The sequence below is a fragment of the Gymnoscopelus microlampas genome (genome assembly GCF_963454915.1).
Source record: "Gymnoscopelus microlampas genome assembly, chromosome: 19".
NCBI lineage: Eukaryota > Metazoa > Chordata > Actinopteri > Myctophiformes > Myctophidae > Gymnoscopelus > Gymnoscopelus microlampas.
The window spans coordinates 12,060,452-12,080,948 of record NC_139956.1 but is presented as its reverse complement, the minus strand read 5'-3'; the positions used below and the strand labels follow the sequence as shown (position 1 = coordinate 12,080,948).

At 43.0% G+C, this 20,497-nt stretch overlaps 1 protein-coding gene across 3 annotated transcripts in view; it reads right to left on the bottom strand.

The window, feature by feature from the left end:
- mpdz (multiple PDZ domain crumbs cell polarity complex component) overlaps positions 1-20,497 on the bottom strand; it is a 103,933-nt gene that overhangs the window by 10,359 nt on the left and 73,077 nt on the right. For all 3 annotated transcript variants that reach the window (XM_084042677.1, XM_084042678.1, XM_084042679.1), the window contains 14 exons: positions 19,968-20,164; positions 19,723-19,814; positions 18,520-18,601; positions 15,034-15,114; positions 13,864-13,959; positions 13,465-13,539; positions 12,956-13,133; positions 12,092-12,237; positions 10,338-10,421; positions 5,850-6,043; positions 2,068-2,215; positions 1,606-1,692; positions 1,068-1,167; positions 480-643 (listed from right to left, as the gene is read on the bottom strand). In XM_084042677.1, coding sequence (XP_083898803.1) covers positions 480-643; positions 1,068-1,167; positions 1,606-1,692; positions 2,068-2,215; positions 5,850-6,043; positions 10,338-10,421; positions 12,092-12,237; positions 12,956-13,133; positions 13,465-13,539; positions 13,864-13,959; positions 15,034-15,114; positions 18,520-18,601; positions 19,723-19,814; positions 19,968-20,164 — 1,724 coding nt within the window. The remainder of the gene's footprint in view (positions 1-479; positions 644-1,067; positions 1,168-1,605; positions 1,693-2,067; positions 2,216-5,849; positions 6,044-10,337; positions 10,422-12,091; positions 12,238-12,955; positions 13,134-13,464; positions 13,540-13,863; positions 13,960-15,033; positions 15,115-18,519; positions 18,602-19,722; positions 19,815-19,967; positions 20,165-20,497) is intronic.

Below are 20,497 nucleotides of genomic sequence, written 5' to 3'. Positions count from 1 at the left end.
TGTAACTCAACTCCCCCAACCCCCCCGCCAACCCCACCCCCACCCCCCAACCACTTAACACAGGCCGTGTTAAGTGGTCAGAGAGGTAGTCTGCGTGCATTTTCAGAGCATGTTTATTTTAATGCTCAATCACTCAATTATCACTCAATTATCTAAAAAAATAGCAGATATACTGTACAAGCTCAAAGCGAGTGCTGCGCTACGAGCTTGTAGATGTGCTATTGTTTTTGAAAAATCTTGAAAATGTCGGCAAATCTTTGAATATAAATGTTTTTTAACTGAAATATTTGCTTCTGGGGATTCTACAATGTCTTCTCAAACTTTCTTCATGTCAAGGACCCCCAAAATGATATGTATTTGTCCGCGGACCCCCCATCTCAAAATATTTTGTTTCAAGGACCCCCAGAAGCAAAGATTTGAGTTAAAAATGTAAATATATATTCAAAGATTTACACTTCTGCTCCACTATGAAGCACTACCTTTAGCTGCTGGGTGTGGGCGGCCAGGCCAGTGGGGTTCATCATGGCGATGAAGATGGGCACATCGCCCAGAGGGCTGCCCACTCCGCCCGCTATGCTGATGCCCAGAGAGTCAGTGGGGCCTTTAGTGAACTCTACTGCTCTGACGTCCTGCCGCTCCAGAGCTGTGGTGAAGAAAACACAGGAAAAACATCAGCATGTCTCCTTCCTAGATCGTATCTGGTGGGGATACGATGTGTTAGGACTCTGGTTCTATGATCACATTTCTTATATATCAACAAATCTGCTTTTTTATAATGAAGTAAATCGATTAATCCGATTAACCACTTAACCCTGTATTATACTTTGTTGTACAGAAATAGTGAGAATAGCTGATCTACACGCTTACATCTGAGCTTGTAGATCAGCTATTTTCACTATATATTTTTGTCAATAATCGTAATCGAGGCATTGATTTGAAGTCATATCACCCAGCCCTGGACGGCACCTTTTAATAGGGCTCTATGGGTTCTTTTGGTTAGGATGAATCAAGAAAGACAGCAAAAAATGGTCTGTTCGCTTAGCGCTAGACAAAATAAAAATGCTTACATTCCTGACTTCTGCTTCGCTTGTCAAGGCCTTCACCTTGAAGACCGCCGGATTCAGAGCGTGAATGAGGGCCCACCTTACCGCTGCCCGTCTCACTCATCTGAGGAAAGAAAGTCAGCATTGATATCTATTTTCCTGTCTTTATGTGTAAGACCTGTGACACATGAGCAGGGCCTTGCTGAAAAAGAGCATTCGTGCTCAGCAAACCTACCCTGGGTAAATAAAGGTTAAACAAACAAACAAATAAATAAATACATAAATAAAAACATAATAAGCACACTGTATTTAACCACATAAAGCCTATCATCCCTTTTCTGGGCATGACATAATGGGCGAACATTGTGCGAAAATAGCCTATCTACGAGCTCACAACTCGTCGCAACGCGATGCATTGTGAGCTCATAGATCTGCTATTTTCAGCGACGATATTTGTCGTAGAGCGGATTAAGTATGGGGGCCAAGTATAGAGCCCTGGAGGGCCCCGGTCAACAAACTATAAGGGTTTTAGGAACTGGTTAAATGGAAGACGGGTGGTTACCTGACTGCACTGAGATGTTCTTCTCTCCGAGTGAAAGGGTCCGGCTTTGAACCTGCCCAACTCCATGTGTATAGGCCCCATACAGCACTGTAACAACACACACATTTTTACACACACTGTTTCAGCCACTTTATAGAGACAATAAAAGGTGCAACTAACTTATTGTCGAGCGCAAACATATATTCTGGGCATTACTAAAACGTCTTAAGAGTGTGTGCCTGTTCTGAAACCTAACTTCTTAAAGCAGCATTTCTCCTTGTATTTAACCATCTAAGTGCATAGTACACCGTTTAAAATTAGGGTACATTTGACAACTACACAAGCATATAAATAACAATTTCACCAGTAAGATGTGTGCATATTTTGTCAATTTTGTGTCAAGTGTCTGCGGGCAATTCCAGAGTGCATCAGTGCCCTCCACCATGGCAGCGGTGAAGTGCGCGGTGGGGGGTGGATGTATACCTTGAGAAGCGCGGCCACAGCCTCCTGAGTGGCTGCGCTGACGTCCTCACCGTTGACGGACAGGATCTGGTCTCCCTGCATCAGTCTGCCATCGCTGTCCACCAGGCCCCCCTTCACGATGTCCGACACAAACACTCCTGTGTCATTCCTGACATGGGAATAATATGGGATATGAACATTTCTGTTTCAAATGTTTTTTTATTGTGAAGCACAGGATAGGATTATACATTTCTGTTCATATACATGGATTGCTTCCTTTTCCCCCAAAAAAACAAACAGACATATACACAAAATAAACAGGTCAAATGAAAAGAATACACTCAAACTTAACCCCTCGCCAGAAGTGCTGCCCCAAGTTACGTGCAACACGGGTCATCCACAAGGATTAGCCTAATTCGGATATGAACATTGCATCTCCAGATTATTGTGGCCAAAATAATTGTGATTAACGATATCATCGCAATAGTAAAATATGCTTAAATCTGTGTCCATTGTCCATATATGGACACAGATTCTCCCACCTCCCACGATGGTGCGTCATACATGACTGCCATCGCAGACTGGCCACCAAATACTATGAATGGGTACCGCACTACCGCACTAAGTAGTAGTACTCTGACAATGGGTACCGCACTAGATGTTTGAATTTACGATAAACAGTGATTTCAGTGGTCGGGAAACATTTTGATCCCTTTCGACTTTGCGATACAGAGAGATTAGAGGGAAACTCAGTCTTGCCGCCATAGGAACCCAATGGAGTGGAGGGAGGATGAAATACTTTTAACCCCACTACTTGAGCTCAAGGCTCTGTGTAATTGAAAACACCGACATTTAGACTCTGTCGTCAATGTCAGGACCTGTCATCGGCAAAAACATCTCCGAGGAGCCTGCCCACGCGCTGCGTAATTACACCCATGGAAACATATGAAGGGTACAGTATGACCACAGCAAATTAGAAAGCAGACATTACAAGAACAAATAGTTTAATGGTTTTGTTGGAAAACGCTACGCAGTATGTAATTAAAAACGTTACTTTCGTTTCATTTCAGACTATTCCATCCTCAAATTGTTTTTTTTTCCTTCTATATTTATCTTTACAAAAAGCCACTGGGAACATAATGTTTCTCATACTATCATAGGATCATTTTAGCTCCCCTCTGGTAGCTCAGCTTTGAAAATGGATATCTAACTAGCGGACTATAAAACTATCCATTACTATTATTATTATCTTCCTGCCTTTATTTTTATGCCATTGTTATAAATTGTTTCAATGTTGTTTTTTCTGCTTTGTTGTTGAAATGTGTTGCTTTTTCTGTAAAAAAGCAACCTTTTTGCTTCATTTAACTTTCACCTTGTAAAGCACTTTGAGCTGCATTTATGTCATGAAAGGTGCTATAAAAATAAAGTTTTTATAGCAATTAAAAACGTATCATTATTATCCATTTGAATCTGGGAACCTGTGCTTGCAGTTTAGTTTAGTACAGAAATAAATATAATTTCATATTTCCAAACAAAGGCATGTCAAGTTGGTGAAACCAGCGGCCGCTTAATGGAAACGTATAACTCATGACGACAGGACGACATGAGAAACGGTTAGCCTATGAATTTGTCCAAGTGTACACAACTATTGTGGACTCTGCATTTCTCAGGTGCCAATCTCCACGTAAGCATGAGTCAAAGCTGTGATTAAGCAACCTGATAGCTCGATCCCCCTGGCCAGATGCACTTGGCTGTCACATTCACAAGCTCCTCACCACTAACTGCTAGCTTTCGCGTTCACTTTTAGCCAAGGGTTTTTAGAGTTTTCTCTCTATGCTGTCCTTTTCCACCCCAGAGTGTTAGCAGTTGTTTTTTCCGCTTGTGTAGCAAACCGTTTTGTGATTTACTATGACAGGGACCAGGGTTAAGAGCCAGGTTAGAAGCTAAGCTACCTATTGCTGTCCAAAATGTACCCTTCAATCACCACTGGAAAGACATTCTGTCTGGAGCCCCCGCGGGGCCGGAGCCGCTCGCGGTCCAACGGGCGAGTGAGGAGGGACACACACGAACATCAAGGTCGCTGTCGGGCGGAAACCTTCTATGTTCAAAACTGTTCCTTTTATATATATATATATTCCTTCTTGTTCTTCTTTTGGCTAATTCACATCGAGGTCGCCCCATCATCAGTTTCCATCTGGTTCTGCTATTATTATATATATATTTTTTTTTAAAGTTAAAAGTAGGGAAAGTGATTTACCTTGGTTAAAATAAGTGTTAAATAGCTCTATATTCTGATAGTACTAATTGCTATAGAGTGTTTGTTCAGTAACCTGAAAATGTACTATATTCTGTCTATATTCTGTCCGCTCAGTAGCAATGAATCAGAATATAGTACTTTAACCTTTTTAACAAAAAACAAATATCACTTACCCTACCTTTAATAGTGAAAATAGCCATAGCTCACAGAGTTTGTAGATCTGCTATTTTCACTACTTTTGTGTGACACTGTTGTATGATGAAGTAGGGTATTCATTTACGAAAAAAACATAAAAAGTTGATATATTATGGAGATATGAGGTTTCTACCTGACAGCGATGATTTGTAACAAACAGCATGAAAGCAGACACACAAAATATATTACACACTAGGGTGAAGACAGGAAGACAGATAGACATATAGACACACATGTAAAAACAAAAGATCAGTGGTGTGTGTGTGTGCGCGTGCGTGCGTGTGCGTGCACGCAAGCGCGCACCCTATGGAGGCTCCATAGGCCATTTCTGAGTTTTTCTCTGTGGGTGGCTTGTCCTAGAGGTCACGTCATCATCCACAATGCTCTCACACACACACACACACACACACACACACACACACACACACACACACACACACACACACACACACACACACACACACACACACACACACACACACACACACACACACACACACACACACACACACACACACACACACACACACACACACACACACACACACACACCTGACTGACAGCATTGACTGACAGGCCAAGGACATCCATCTCAAAAGATATAGCGCCAAAGACCCCCGTGCAAGATTTGTGTTCTTAAAATTCTTTGAAAATAGCAGATCTACAAACTCACAACGCACCACAATGTACCACGTTATGAGCTAAATCGGCTATTTTCTAATAGTTTGCTGGGGACCCCCTGGAACCCCCCCCCAAGGACCCCACTGTTAGAACCAATGGTGTATTAGGTAACACCGATATGTCTCAGTATGTGCACTGACTAGAATAGCGTGGGTCTCTAAACCTCTACAGGTTTTGGTTTACCTGTGGTTCCGTGATCTGCATTAAAAGAAAGGCACAGACAAATGTCATGTAGAACGCTAGCTTCTCTAGTCTTCATTGAGCAAGAAAAGAAACTGACAATGTCCAAACAGCCAAACACGGCTGTTTAAAAATCACCCCTGAAAAAACCTTTTTGAAGTAGCATACTCTAGTCTATAGGCTAACAGGTTCAACTTTTACTCATAGACATGTTTTACCTATTAAAAAGCATGCTATTGTGAGTAACAACATAACACATTCAAGCTTGTGGATCTGCCAGTTTTGATGCTTTTGATGGTTTTGTGTGACGCTGTAGTATGATCAAGTAGGGGCATTCATTTACGAAAAAACACAAAAAGTTGAAATATGGAGATGAGAGGTTTCTGCCTCACAGCAACGATAATACTAAGTGTGTTCTGTACTGTATATCTCCAGTGTAATTCTCATTGTGTGGCACAGTGGTGTGGGGAGACATTTTGAAGTTCCTCACCTTCTCCCCACGATGCTGAAGCCCAGGCCTTGTCCGGGCTTCTTGAGCAGCTCCACGTTGAAGGCGTCCCACAGGTCCTCCTCCTTGTACTGGGTCTCGTCTCTGTACACGGTCAGACGCACCTTCTGCGGCGTCTGGCGCAGCACGTTGATGGCCTCGTCGTGCGTGGCCACGCGCAGGTCGATGCTGTTCACCTGTGGAGGCGGAGGAGGAGGGAGAGTGACATGTTGGGGTGCGTATATGCGGGACAGCAGGGTTGAATTGCATGGGGGGGGGGGGGTCCATGCCTCTGCTTTTGATAGCCTACGCATCTGTGTCATTTTAACATTCCTTTGGCTATTCAAAAATAGCAGATCTACAAGCTCATAGCGCGGCGCCGAATTTTTTTTTTTATTGTGGAAGATTTGTGCAAATCTTTGAATGTATACAGTACATATGTTTTAAAGCGTATGTTTTAAAAAAAATTAACTCCAATCTGTGCTTCTGGGGGGTCCCTGGAAGAACATATTTTGAAATGGGGGTGAAAATACATTTTGAAACACATATCATTGTATTTGGCCGCAGTGTCGCGCTATGAGCTTGTATATCTGCTATTTTTGAATAGCCAAGAAATCTAAAATGACACAGCTGCGTTCCCGAATTGAATGGGTTAATTTTGATCACCGGTGCGGATTTGTTTTATCCCTGCTTCTGGTCAGACTGATGGCCCACACATTTTTCTAATGTTCCGCCTAACTGTACTTCTGTACATCAGAAGCACTGGAAACATGAGAAAATAAATCAGCTTGAGAGACTACTAGACTGATTTTAAAACATGCATTCCTTTTGGCAAATGTAGACTGACTGATTTTGATATCAGACTGTTTGATAATATCGCAATTTAACATTTTAATTAAAATTTAAAAAATGAACCCTAGGGACTCAATTTTAGGCTGATTTGTTTTAAAATAAGAAAAGAAAGGATTATTTAAAATAGCAAAAATAGCAGATCTACATGCTCACAGCACATCACGATGTGACACGTTGTGAGCTTGTGAGCCATTTAAAGAGTGTTTGCATATTTTATTCCAAGAAAAAACTGTTTAAGAACCTGTTTATTTATTTATTTTATTCACAGAGGGAGTAGCCCCTCCCACATAATGTGTGAGAACCTCTGGCTGGCCAGTGTTTGGCCTGAGAACATTAAAGGGGGGAAATAACCCATTACATTTAACCGTGGACACAAAGTGTTTCTTTCCCATAGAGGAGAGAATGGCCTGCTAATGACATTGGTTCTGCTGTGCATGCAGAATGGGTGGCCGTTAGTGATTCCCCCCCATCTATACCTCTTTGACCCTATCGCATGAATACTACAGCTTGGCTGTGGGCCACCAGTGAATGGCAGGGGGCACTTTTAAGTCATAAGGGTGTGTGTGTGTGTGTGTGTGTGTGTGTGTGTGTGTGTGTGTGTGTGTGTGTGTGTGTGTGTGTGTGTGTGTGTGTGTGTGTGTGTGTGTGTGTGTGTGTGTGTGTGTGTGTAATCACTATACTTGTGAGGGACAAATGTCTCCACAAGTATAGTAAAATTTGAATATTAGACATTGTGAGGGCAATTTTCCTGCATGGTCTTAACCAAGAGAAATGGTTATTTTATGATTGTTAGATGTAGGGAGTTAGGCTTACAATTAGGAAGAGATTCAGGTGATGGTTAGGGGTTAGGATTATACATTTAGAGGTTATGTTTAAGGGTCAGGGTTGGGGTCATGCCCGATTTATAATAGGGTGTTGCGCACGGCACCGAAAATAGCAGATCTACAAGCTCACACTGTGACGCGTTGTGAGCTTGTAGTTTGACTATATTAGGCTTTAGGGCTAGTCTAGAGTTTCATTCATTCATAAAATCACCTTCCAAAAATGTTGAAGTCCTAACAAGTATAGTAATCAAACCTGTGTGTGCGTGTGTGCGTGCGTGCGTGTATGTGTGTGCGTGTGCGTGCCTGCGTGTGCGTGCCTGCGTGTGTGTGTGAGTGAGAGAGAGAGAGTGTGAACTCGGGTCCATTGATTGAGCGACCATAACTAACACTCTGGCCCCACCCCGCCCCTCCCTCTCTTCAGAAAGCCGGAGGTCAGAAGGAGGGCGATCTCACATTGAGCTCAACTCCTTGGCAGAGTGTCACTCAGAGGCTGATGATTATTTGAGGATCTGAGGATATTTGAAGTACAGTAGTACTCAGATTTTAAGTACAGTACTGGAGCATGATGTACTTAGTTACTTTCCACCACTGGTCCTAGTCCTACGTTATGTCCCTGTCACTGTGCCTCATCCCCAGTGATTCTTCTGTTTTTATATTGTTGCTGTCGGGTGGAAACCTTGTATGTCCATAACCGTTCCTTTTTTTAAGATGATTTTAAAAACATTTTAAAATAGTGAAAATAGCAGATCTAGAAGCTCACAACGCGTCGCCTCTCTTGCCTAATATTTTAACGTCGAACGATGATTCAGCGATGTGGTTGACAAAACCACAAAGAAGACACTTGCTCTTGGGGCTGACAGCTGCAAAGAAGCTGTTGGTCCTAAGATGGAAACCTCCCCGTACACTTGAAGTTTCACAATGGATCCTCGATTCCTCGCACTAATGGACATGATCTCTTTGGAACGCTCTATAGCTCGTACCAATGGGGCAAAAGAAAACATGCTTGACATCTTATCCAAAGCACTGGATAAACTTAAATCATGTTATTAGCATTATATACATTCACTGTTATGATTATTATTATCATTTTATTTCTCTTTTTTTCTCTCTTTATTTTATTTCAATAGGTTTGTACCTTTGTTGTATTTGTATTTATTTTTCCTGTCTATGCTGTTCAACCTGTGGGCCATTTAGGGTGAGGGTAGGGAAGGGGATTTCTTAAAAACTGAAGGGACAAATAAGAACCCCTTGTTGGGCAGTTGAAATGTGTATAGGAATTGTCAAATGGCTGTAGTACTGTGCAGCTGACATGCTTGTCCAAACCTCCAGCTATGTGAAAATAAAATAAAACTAGAAAAAGTGCTCCTCGGAGCACAACTCTCCGCCAGAAGACTTGTGTTGGGAATGTTGGGAATGTTCTATCTGTATAAGTGTCCTATCCGTCCTGTCTGTATAAGTGTCCTATCCCTCCTGTCTGTGTAGCCAATCAGATCACAGTATTTCACAGTATTGTCACGTGTCTCCCACTCGGTCACCGTATGGACTGGATGGGAGTGAGCGAGTGGCCGGATTTTCGGTATTGGAATCTGGCTTATGGAATCTGGCTTATGACTCTTTCAAAGTGACACATGTATTTATAGGCCGCTATCTGTCCTGTCTGTGTAAGTGTCCTATCCGTCCTGTCTGTGTAAGTGTCCTCTTCCGTCCTGTCTGTGTAAGTGTCCTATCCGTCCTGTCTGTGTAAGTGTCCTCTTCCGTCCTGTCTGTGTAAGTGTCCTATCCCTCCTGTCTGTATAAGTGTCCTATCCGTCCTGTCTGTCCTATCTGTCCTATCTGTCCAATTATGTATCCTATATATAATTGTTACAGTATCCACCATTTCTCAGCCATTTCGTGATGGTTCCTGTCTTACTTCATTTTGAAAGTGGCGGAGACACTTTCAAAATGACACCATGTATATATAGACCACTATACGTCACTAGCCAATCAGATCACAGTATTTCACGTGTCACGTGAGGCTTGACCAATCGGCGTGTCATGTTTAGAAAGTGAAAACGCGGTGATAACAATACTCTCCTAGCGGAGAGTAATAAAAACGTGATCACAAAAAAACATGTCGCATCTTGTAGATCTGCTATTTTCATTACTTGTGTGCAACACTCTTCTATGATGAAGTAGGGCATTCATTTATGGAAAGGACATATATGGAGATATTTCGCCCAACAGCGACGATATGCAGTACTGATAAATTATCTACACCAGTGGTTCTCAAAGTGGAGTCCAGGGACCTCCAGGGGTCATTGAAGGGGTTCCAGGAGGCCCCCAGCAAAATGATTTAATATAGCATTTAAACACTAGTTTTACCACTTTAGCTCTATTTTATACTTTGGCCTTATTGTAGATGTGCTATTTTTTGAAAAAGTTGGGGGAAAAAAATACCATTTTGAAAATGTTTAACACCATACATCGTCTCTTATGGGGACATGAAAAGGTTTGAGAACCACTGTTCTACAAGGCCATTCCTAATTAGAGCTTGTGTTTCGGACGTGTCGTAACTCCTCCTTTTACTGCCACATTGTTTTGTGGCGTTGGCCCTTCGACCTCTCAAGTGACACTGAGATGAAAAGTACTTTTGCAAGACAAACAAAAAAAGAGCTAAAGTTTGTGCTCATTGAAGGGCGTTCGAGTGAACTCGACACCAACAAATAGCCACTAAAGTGTCGTCCTCTAAACTAAGGGTGTTCACTGTGACACGTTGTGAGCTTGTTGCGCGTCGGTCAAGTGCGACGTTGACAAGACTCGTGGCATACCATACCTCTAGGATTTGGTCTCCGGCCCACAGTCTGCCATCTTTGGAGGCTGCCCCTTCTTCATAAACTTCATGGATAATGATGGCCCCCTGCGGGCAGAGAGAGAGAGAGAGAGAGAGAGAGAGAGAGAGAGAGAGAAAGTGAGTGAGTGAGTGAGTGAGTGAGTGAGTGAGTGATGATGGGAAGATAACAATGGAGCCGTGCCTGAGAGAGAAAGTGGAGGACAGGCAAAGGAGTGACAGGTTGTGGTGACAGAGGAGGGGAAGAGGCAGAGAACAGAAGATGAAATAATGGCAGCAGTGAAGCAGCCTGACGGGAGAGCGAATGACAACAAGGTGATGCGGGGGCACACGCTGACAGATGACAAAGATGTCACTGAGAGGGAAACGGCATGGTGTGTGTGTGTGTGTGTGTGTGTGTGTGTGTGTGTGTGTGTGTGTGTGTGTGTGTGTCTGTGTGTGTGTGTGTGTGTGTCTGTGTGTGTGTGTATTCGTGCGTGCGCGGCGCTAGATCATGGTTTCTCAAAGTGGTTGCCGCGGCACCCCAGGGTGCCATGAGCCCCATGACGACATTCCAGGGGTGCCGTGGAATAATTTGCGTTCCTGTGAGGCTACACCATTCCTTGTGCACTCTTTGCTTTAGTATGGTGTGTGTGTGTGTGTGTGTGTGTGTGTGTGTGTGTGTGTGTGTGTGTGTGTGTGTGTGTGTGCGTGCGTGCGTGCGTGCGTGCGTGCGTGCGTGCGTGCGTGCGTGCGTGCGTGCGTGCGTGCGTGCGTGCGTGCGTGCGTGCGTGCGTGCGTGCGTGCGTGTGTGTGTGTGAGTGTGTGCGCTCGTGTGTGTGTGTGTAGTGGTCTCTGTGCGTTCCAGCGTGAGTGTCATGTAAGGTTCAGAGGTTACATTCCTGGGTTGGATATTGTCTCTTGTGGCCGAGGCCAGACAAAGGGCTATTTCCCCCAAGCCTGAGCGAGCAGACAGAATGGACACACAGGCACAGGACAGGACAGGAGAGCAGAGGACGAGGAGGAGGAGGAGGAGGAGGAGGAGAGGGGAGGAGCACAGCCACTGTGACAACATCATATTCTACATTCCTGAGCGCTCAAGGCTATTTCAGAGCTGCTCTCTCTGCCAGCAAAACATTCCCAGTGGGTGGCGTTGTTGTGGCTTTGCAAAATGATCACGTCAAGTATCCCTCTATCCACGTATCAACTTTTCAAATAAATGGTGGATCAGATGGGGGGGCATCCTGTAAATACCAATCATTATCCTGCACTTACAAATAGGGGTGCAACAGTTAATCAAACAAACTGATTTAATCAAGTATTTAAAAAAAATACTGCTAATCAATAATTTAATACAATCATCGATTAATAATCTATCCCTGTTTTGGGCAAGTCATTATAGGTGAAAAGTTTCAAAACAGTGCTCGTAGATCGGTTAATTTCACAATTTTTACACAACAGCGTTGTGTGACAAAATTGTATAATATAACGCTTAAGTGGTTAATTGATTTCTTTGGTATCTAATGATAAGCATGTCCTGGTCTTTAAATCCAATATTACTTGTTAGCTGAAAGATAACGTGATGACCTTTGGGCCTTTAATCACTAATTCATTCAATATAAAACCAGGCCATGCTGGATACCCAGCCCATCATTTCTTTTGGTGATGTAAACACTGACAGGGCGCTCAGATCAAAGCAGGCTCTTTGATGCAGTGATACGGCCCCACGTTTAGCAGCTCGTATGCTTTTGTTGGCTCACCAGCAGGGTGTCACAGCCCCCCACGATGCTCAGGCCCAGGCCCGTCCGGCCCTTGGAGATGTCAATGGTGGTCTCACACCCGGGGATGATGGGACAGGTCACGGGGTCGGACACCAGGGTGGCGGGGGTGGACGAGCGGCTCGGAGCTGCAAGGGAGAGACAGGGAAACAAGACACGTCCCGTCAAACCACTGTAAAGACTCTATTCAGTGCCTGCGAGCCAGAGGAAATGAAAGCCGAATGGCTTTTATCAACACGGCTGGCTGTCAGATGCCTGGCTTTATTTTTTCCAGGGCCTCGTCGGTTTATAAATGTAACTTTCCGGAACCATAAGTCAATAACAAGATAACGACGCTGCGGCGCAGATAACTCGGCGTATAACGCTGAAATACATGTGTGCACAAGTGTGATGTTTGATCAGTTTCTTATGCAAACTGTCTCATCAAGAGTGTAACCACAAGCTTGTACAGCTAACCTAGGGTGACCATATTTTCAAAAACCCATATTTTAATCACATAAATCTGATTTCAGAAATTGTGAAAATAGCCGACCTATAAGCTATTGTCACTACTTTTACCAATGTATCTGACATTTATTTTTATTTCAATTTTCACCTGGATGGGGGACAGTTATTTTAGCACTTTAGCACACCAATTGACTGCACCTTTCAACAACATATGATAACCATATGTAAGCAAGTGTTATTATTTTACTTGAGGTGAACACCGGGACAATTTGGTAGTGAATGTTGAACACCGGTACATGTTTTACAGATATTCTTCGGGACACCCAGCTTGAAACCGTGACAAACACGGCCAAAATGGGAGCTAAGCTATTGACACGGCATGATTGTCAGATGGCTCACTCCTGATGGGCTCTGCCTCCAGTTGGCCCGGGGCAGACGTGGTGTTGCTGGGCAGAGGGCTGGCAAGGTCGTCGACGGAGCCTGCCCTCGACAGGCTGGATAACTGGCAAGACAGGGAGGTGTCATCTGTGGAGAAGGTTAGCTTCACTGGACCTTTAGCTCTCAGTAGCGAATTGACCTAAATAAAAGAAGAAAGGACAAAGTATAGTTATAGAGTATAAATACACAATATGATTAAACTTTTTTTTATAGAGAAATGAGCAGATTTACAAGCTCACAATGCATCACAATACGACGCGTTATGAGCTTGTATGAGGCTACTTTCACTATTTTTGCATGCGACCATTGTACAACAAAGTACTGTATAATACAGGCAAAAAAGTGGATCATCAGACTCTTTTTTGTTTTGTTGCACAGCACAAATAGCAACAAAGCAACATAGTCAGCATATGCACTTTGCAGGTAGACCAAAAAGGGAGGTGGTTGTGTCCAGTAACTTGGAGCCCTACCTTCTCCGCAGAGTAGCCCAGCACTGACTCATCATTTACAGCAAGGACTCTATCTCCAGGTCTCATGCAGCCCTCCTGTACACACAGAGACACACACACAGTAGCACTGTTTACAACGGCAGTGTTAGCCAACCTCACCTGAGGTGTGAGAGAACCAGTTTAATAGCCCTCATTTTTAATATACTGTATGTATATCGTCGCTGGCAGGCAGAAACCTTGTATCTCCATATATATTTCAACTTTTTATGGTTCTCTTTCCGTAAAGTAATGCCCTACTTCATCATACCAGAGTGTCGCACAAAAGTAGTGAAAACAGCAGATCTACAAGCTTTTGGACATATGAGGTTTCTACCCAACAGCGATGATGTGTTCTTTGACTTTTCCATGCATTTTGCATACGTGTTCTGTGTGTCCTTTCATTTCAGATATGCTTTGAATCTCAATCCCGTCCCTGGTGTCTCCATCGACGAAGCTGATGCCCAGTCCACCATCGTCCTTTAAGTGGAGAAAGCAAAACAAAACAGTGAAAAACCCCCACACAAAAAAACAACACTCTGGGCTCCATAATAAGAGCAGGTTTCATCTGATCTTGGCATCCATGTACAGTAAAAGCCAGCAGATAGTTCATTGTTACCAGGCCAATTAGCCCCACAAATAGGCCTATGCGGCACACAATGGATTTTTGAAGGATACACGGAAATGATGGACAACCGTGGAAGCTCATTAGCATCAGCTTCACAAGACATCCATTAATAGTTGACATTGTGTGTGTGTGTGTGTGTGTGTGTGTGCGCGTGCGTGCGTGCGTGCGTGCGTGCGTGCGTGTGTGAGCGTAAATATCCTTGGATAGCGCAGATGTTACCTTCACACGATCGTTCCCTGTTCTATTCTAAACCATATGGACAGAACCAGGCTTGGGACTCAACTCCTTTGGTGCCCCCCCCCCCCCCCCCCCCTCCCATCACACACAGTCTTGTTTCACTTGGGAGCTTTCTCCCAGAGGCCCAGTGGAGCTGCTACAGCAGTGATTCCCAACATGTGGGCCGGGGTCCCACTGGTGGGCCATGCATGGGAACATCTGTTCTACAGTACACCGGAACTGAAATCCTGAATATACCAGAGTACTGCAACTCTGTTCTTTAAAAAACATAAACCTCCACCTTCACTGCTGTTCAGATCAGTGCCTCTGTCTCATTCCTAACCATTCCTTTTGTGTACACATGTGTACATGTGTGGATCTCCATTATGGTGTAGTTTACCATAGAGATCAGGCTTCATCGCCATGGTGGATAGCTGTGTGTGCATCAGTGAGTAAGTAGATGAGAAAGGTGTCACAAAGTGACAAAAGGCACAGGAAAAAAAAACAATAAAATCCACACACCAGAATGCTGCTCCCCTCGTGGGTATTTTTATTGGTAACGTTTCCAGCCGGGAGGCTCTTCCTCAGATCTCAAGGTCTGAGGAAGAGCCTACCGTCTCGAGACGTTACCAATAAAAATACCCAGGAGGGGAGCAGCATTCTGGTGTGCGGATTTTATTTGTTGTTTCATGCATCAGTGAGTAACACACCTTAGGTTGTATGATGTGATGCATGTACGTCACTGAGTCTGTGTCAGCCGAAGGTCTCCCATTGGAATGATATGATTCCACCTGGTAGAAAATAGACAATTGGTAAATCAGATTAAATTAAAAACTGTGACGATGTTTCCGTTACTAGTGAATGAACAATAGGTTTATTATAGATCAAATCGTCATGACATCACAACAACCAAAACAGCATAGCATAGAGCAGTATTATTCATTAACCTTGTTTCTAGAAGAACAGGACACTTGTGCTATTGTTATTGACCATTATAAATATATTATTTTGTTCTAAATATTAACAGGTTAGCTAATGTTCTGGAGACTATTTTATATTGTGTGAAATACCGCTCTACACGTTTGTTTACAAACATTCTGATCTGGTCTATAGTGAGTGGGTGAGTGACTGACTGACTGACTGACTGAAGTGACAGTGCTGGCAGATTGAGTGTCACGCAGGCATAAGGAGACAAATAACTCTTCATAGCTTATTGCAAACCACTTGGGAGGCCCCATGCAGGAAAATGAGCCAACTTCCTGCATACATATTTATTTTTGCATGTTTTGAGACAAGATTAAGTTATTTAGTTGGCATCGGAGTTATCAGGAAGATGGGTTTTAAGATCTTACGCCTTCAAAGAGCTAAAAACAGCCAAGATTTTAATTAGAGTCTGACAAAATGACAAACTCACAAAGTATGTTTAGTTGAACTACTGAAATGAGGCTGTGTGTATTTGTGTTGGCCACACATTGAGTCAATCAAACATGCTGGTAACAGTTTCCTTCCTGCTTTATTTGCTTGCATTAGTTTAGGTTTCTTTTTAGCATAACACTCAATAGATCCTACTGTCCACTCATCATGGGAACAGTGCCTGCCTGGGTTAGTTGATTGGCAGGTGTTTGTCTAATTGTTCTCTCTTCTAGTATCTGTACCTGGCTCAGGGCTACTCACGCACACAACACTAGAAAGAATGCCAGCAGAGAGAGAGAGTTGGCTCAACAGTGCAAAGTTATAAATTACTTTATTTTAATTTAAACTCATGCCAAGCAGCAGTCCTAGCAAGGCCGGTGGCCTTTATATATATATAAAAAGGCAACTAAATATCTCTCTCTCTCTCTCTCGCTCTCTCTCTCTCTATATATATATATAGACATGGTGCAACAAAAACATTGTCCAAGCCAGAACACAATCAACATTGATCATTAAAATAATGCTTTATTGACCACACACACATTATGTGTGTGGTCAATGTGCGCAGTCAATAAAACGCATAATGGTCTCATCAATTGTGTCAGCAACAAACCACAGCGGCTTATTTGCATTTGTTCCACGTGCTGTGGGATCCGAGAGCTCTGTTGCAGTATGGAGTCAAGCCTGCACATAGTATGGGTGCATCCCAGTGGTGTAAAGTAACTAAGTACATTTACTCAAGTACTGTACTTAAGTACAATTTTCTGGTACTTTTACTTTACTGGAGTATTTCCAATTGTCTATACTTTTACTTCTACTCCACTACATCTCAGAGGCAAATATTGTACTTTTACTCCACTACAATTATTTGAATACTTCAGTTACTAGTTACTTTGCAGATATAAATTATTACATTATGAAACATACATTAACCACTTTAGTCCTATTTTATACCTAGGCTATTTGAAAATAGCTGATCTACAAGCTCACAACGTGTCGCATCGCGACGCATTGTGAGCTTGTAGATCGGCTACAAAACATTTCAGTACTTTTACTTTTAGTACTTTAAGAACATTTTAATACCATTACTTTTGTACTTTTACTTGAATACATTTTGAAAACACCAGACTTTTACTTGTAACAGAGTACTTCTACATTGCGGTATTGATACTGTACTTTTACTTAAGTAAAACATTTGAGTACTTTTTTCCACCACTGTGGACTAGTAATATAAACAGACAAATAACTGGACACAGATTTTGTTTTTAAATACCATACTGTTCTATGAGCAGTTCTTGACAGGAAGGCTGGCTGAACGGAGTGCACATATTTAGTTAACTTTCATTCGTATTGGTAATTTGCTATACACGTTTAAGCTATTTAATTTAAGCATTGAGCTGATTCGGATCTTCTTTGAGTTGCCAGTTCCTGGGGGTTGCTGTTGGAGGTGTCTGTCTGGCTGACTAACAAAAGAGGGTCCAGCTGCATCACATCTGCATAAATGGTGATGATGGTCAAATTAGACTACTCTACACCATGTTCCTCTTGCATCAGGGGGAGGGGCAAGGGCTTATTGGTTGGTATTGATTTCTGTTATGTCTAATATTGGTTAGTGTTGTATACTGACATGTTTTGTAGTTATTGTAGCTTCTTTAAATGTTAATGTTTACATCGTTTATGTCTAAATCAGCTCGGTCCCTGACAATGTCTGTATCATTTGTGTCATTCTGTCCACAATGACTCAATACATTGTACCATCATCAATCAATACACTACCATCATGAAACAATACACTACAATCATCAATCAATACACTACCATCATGAAACAATACACTACAATCATCAATCAATACACTACCATCATCAATCAATACACTACCATCATCAATCAATACACTACCATCATTACACTACAAACAATACACTACCATCATCGATCAATACACTACCATCATCGATCAATACACTACCATCATTACACTACAATCAATACACTACCATCATCAATCAATACACTACCATCATCGATCAATACACTACCATCATCGATCAATACACTACCATCATCAATCAATACACTACCATCATCGATCAATACACTACCATCATCGATCAATACACTACCATCATTACACTACAATCAATACACTACCATCACAACACAATGCTATTAAACTTCATAGATTAGAATCTCTACACTCAAAATGACACATGGTCCATTTGGGGGGTCAAATGTCAAGGTGTGCATACTAGATGAGCCAGGCAGCTCATCTAGTATGCACACCTCTTGGTTGACCCTTGTTTTCTTTCTGCAAACGCATGCGCTTTAAGACAGCAAAATGACTACAAAACAGAAAATGTGTCTTTTACATAGAGTGGTCTTTGAGTGGTCCTCAAAGTGGGGTCTTTGTGTGGGGCGGTGTTCCAAATGGACCCTTACAGGTCTGTAAATCTGAGAGCGTAGGATGGTTGGTTCCATGTGTACACTCTCAGAGTTATGGGGGTCCTTAAAATTAAAAAAAGAACCACTGAGATAGAGCCATTGTGTATGTTGTGTGAGTCGTGTGTTTATATGTGTTTCTTTCCAGTTGATGCTTTAATGTTTAACATGTGAATGTGTGTGTGTGTGTGTGTGTGTGTGTGTGTGTGTGTGTGTGTGTGTGTGTGTGCGTACGTGTGTGTGTGTGTGTGTGTGTGTGTGTGTGTGTGTGTGTGTGTGTGTGTTTGCGCGCACGAGTGCATGTGTGTGTGTGTGTGCACATGCCAGGGGCACACATGTACCTCAGTATGGGGCTCTGATGCATCCTCCTCCTCAGTCTCTTTCACTGGTCCCACAGCCATCTGGTTCAGGGCTGCTGTGTTCCTGTTCCAGAGAGTCATTACTCAAACACAGCTCAACCCCACCACACACACACACTGTTAGCTCCCACTTCAGCAGTGTTTAAATAGGGTGTATATGACATTATACGTCCCATTTGTATAGGGTGTGTATACGGTGTATACCCTTTGTTCATCATTGATGGTGCTTTTTTTCTGTGCTGTTGTCTTCCTCTGACTGTACATCCCAGTACTTCTCCTACTCTGTATCTGTAACTTCACTGCTGTGCTGCCTCTAGCGCCTCAATTACTCCTGTGGGATCAATAGGTAGATTCTATTCTAGGACTCCTTTGCAAAACGCTTGCCCTTTAGACTGCTAACAGAAAATGTGTCTTGTACACAGAGCAGTGCTTCTCAAAGTGGGATACAGGGACCCTCAGTGTTCCTTTGGAGGGCTTCCAAATGGACCCTTACAGGTCTGTAACTCGGAGAGCGTACACATGGAACCCTTACGGGTCCATGTGTACACACTCAGAGTTACAGACCTGCGAGAGTGCATTTGGAAGCCCCTCAAGGAACCGTTGACAACCACTGGTTTCTAGTGACACTAACTCAGTGTTTCAGTCAAGTGCATAACTATGTATGAGCTCTGTTCTCATCCACACTCAACCCAGCTCCTCCTGGACACCATCTTCACTCTTTCACGTGTGTGAGAGAGAAGGGAGAGAAGCTCATAGGAAACATGTGCTGCTTTGTTGATGTGTACATAAGACTGTACTCAACTTGGAACACTCGTCTTTCTTTTGACGCAATAGCTCCCTCTACTGGACTTAGTGCCACCCTACAATGCACTTGAACATGCCTTCCTTTGGCAGCTTTCATTTCAAACACTCGTAATTTAACCCATTAAGACCTGAGACGAATCCTAACAGTTTTTAGCAGATCTACAAGCTCATAGCGCGGCACTCGGTGCCGCGCTATGAGCTTGTATATCTGCTATTTTTGAATAGCCAAAGAAATCTAAAGTGACACAGATGCGTTCCAGGTCTTAATGGTTTAAGTACGATTTACAACAATTGTATGAAGCTACAGGTCTTTTGAGTTTGCCATGATAATGCTGGCAATAACAATATTTAGTAATATATAGAAGTCGTTTTTTTCTGTACCTGACAAAGATGATCTTTACTTTGGACGGGGAACTCTTGATGATAGAAGATGCGTTCTGGTGACTGTGGCCATAGAGAATTTGTCCATTGATCTGAAATACAAAACAAATAGCAAATTATGCCCCGATGACCATGAACTAATGTTCATTTAGTTATCTGAGCAGGTGTTGTGCCGCCAACCTCTGTTGGGCTACCTACTTAAATACCTAACTTAAATACCGGAACACAGGACAAGCAGTATCTACCTCCAACAGTTCATCCCCGACGACCATCCGTCCGTCCCTGCCGGCCGCGCCGTTGGGGTCAATTCCCACCACGAACACGCTCATGCGCGAGCGATCCCTGTTCCCTGCCAGGCTGAGGCCGAGCCCAGTCTTCCCTTTCTCCAGCTCGATCATGTGGATCACCCCCGGGAGGCAGCCGTAGCGCTGGCTTATGTTCTCTGGAACACAGAGAGAGAGAGAGAGAGAGATATGGTATTTATTTACTGCAGGGGTTCTCAAACATTTTCATGTCGAGGATTCCCAAGTTGATATCGACGCTGTCGGGCAGAAACCTCTTATTATCTCCATATTTTTTACTTTTTGTGTTTTTTCGTAAATGAATGCCCTACTTTATCACACTACCATGTCACACAAAAGCATCAAAAGTAGCAGATCCACAAGCTCGAAACGCGGCGCGTTTCGAGCTTGTGGATCTGCTACTTTTGATGCTTTTTAATATGAATCCTGAAAAGTAATAGTTTTGGACATATGAGGTTTCCACCCGACAGAGA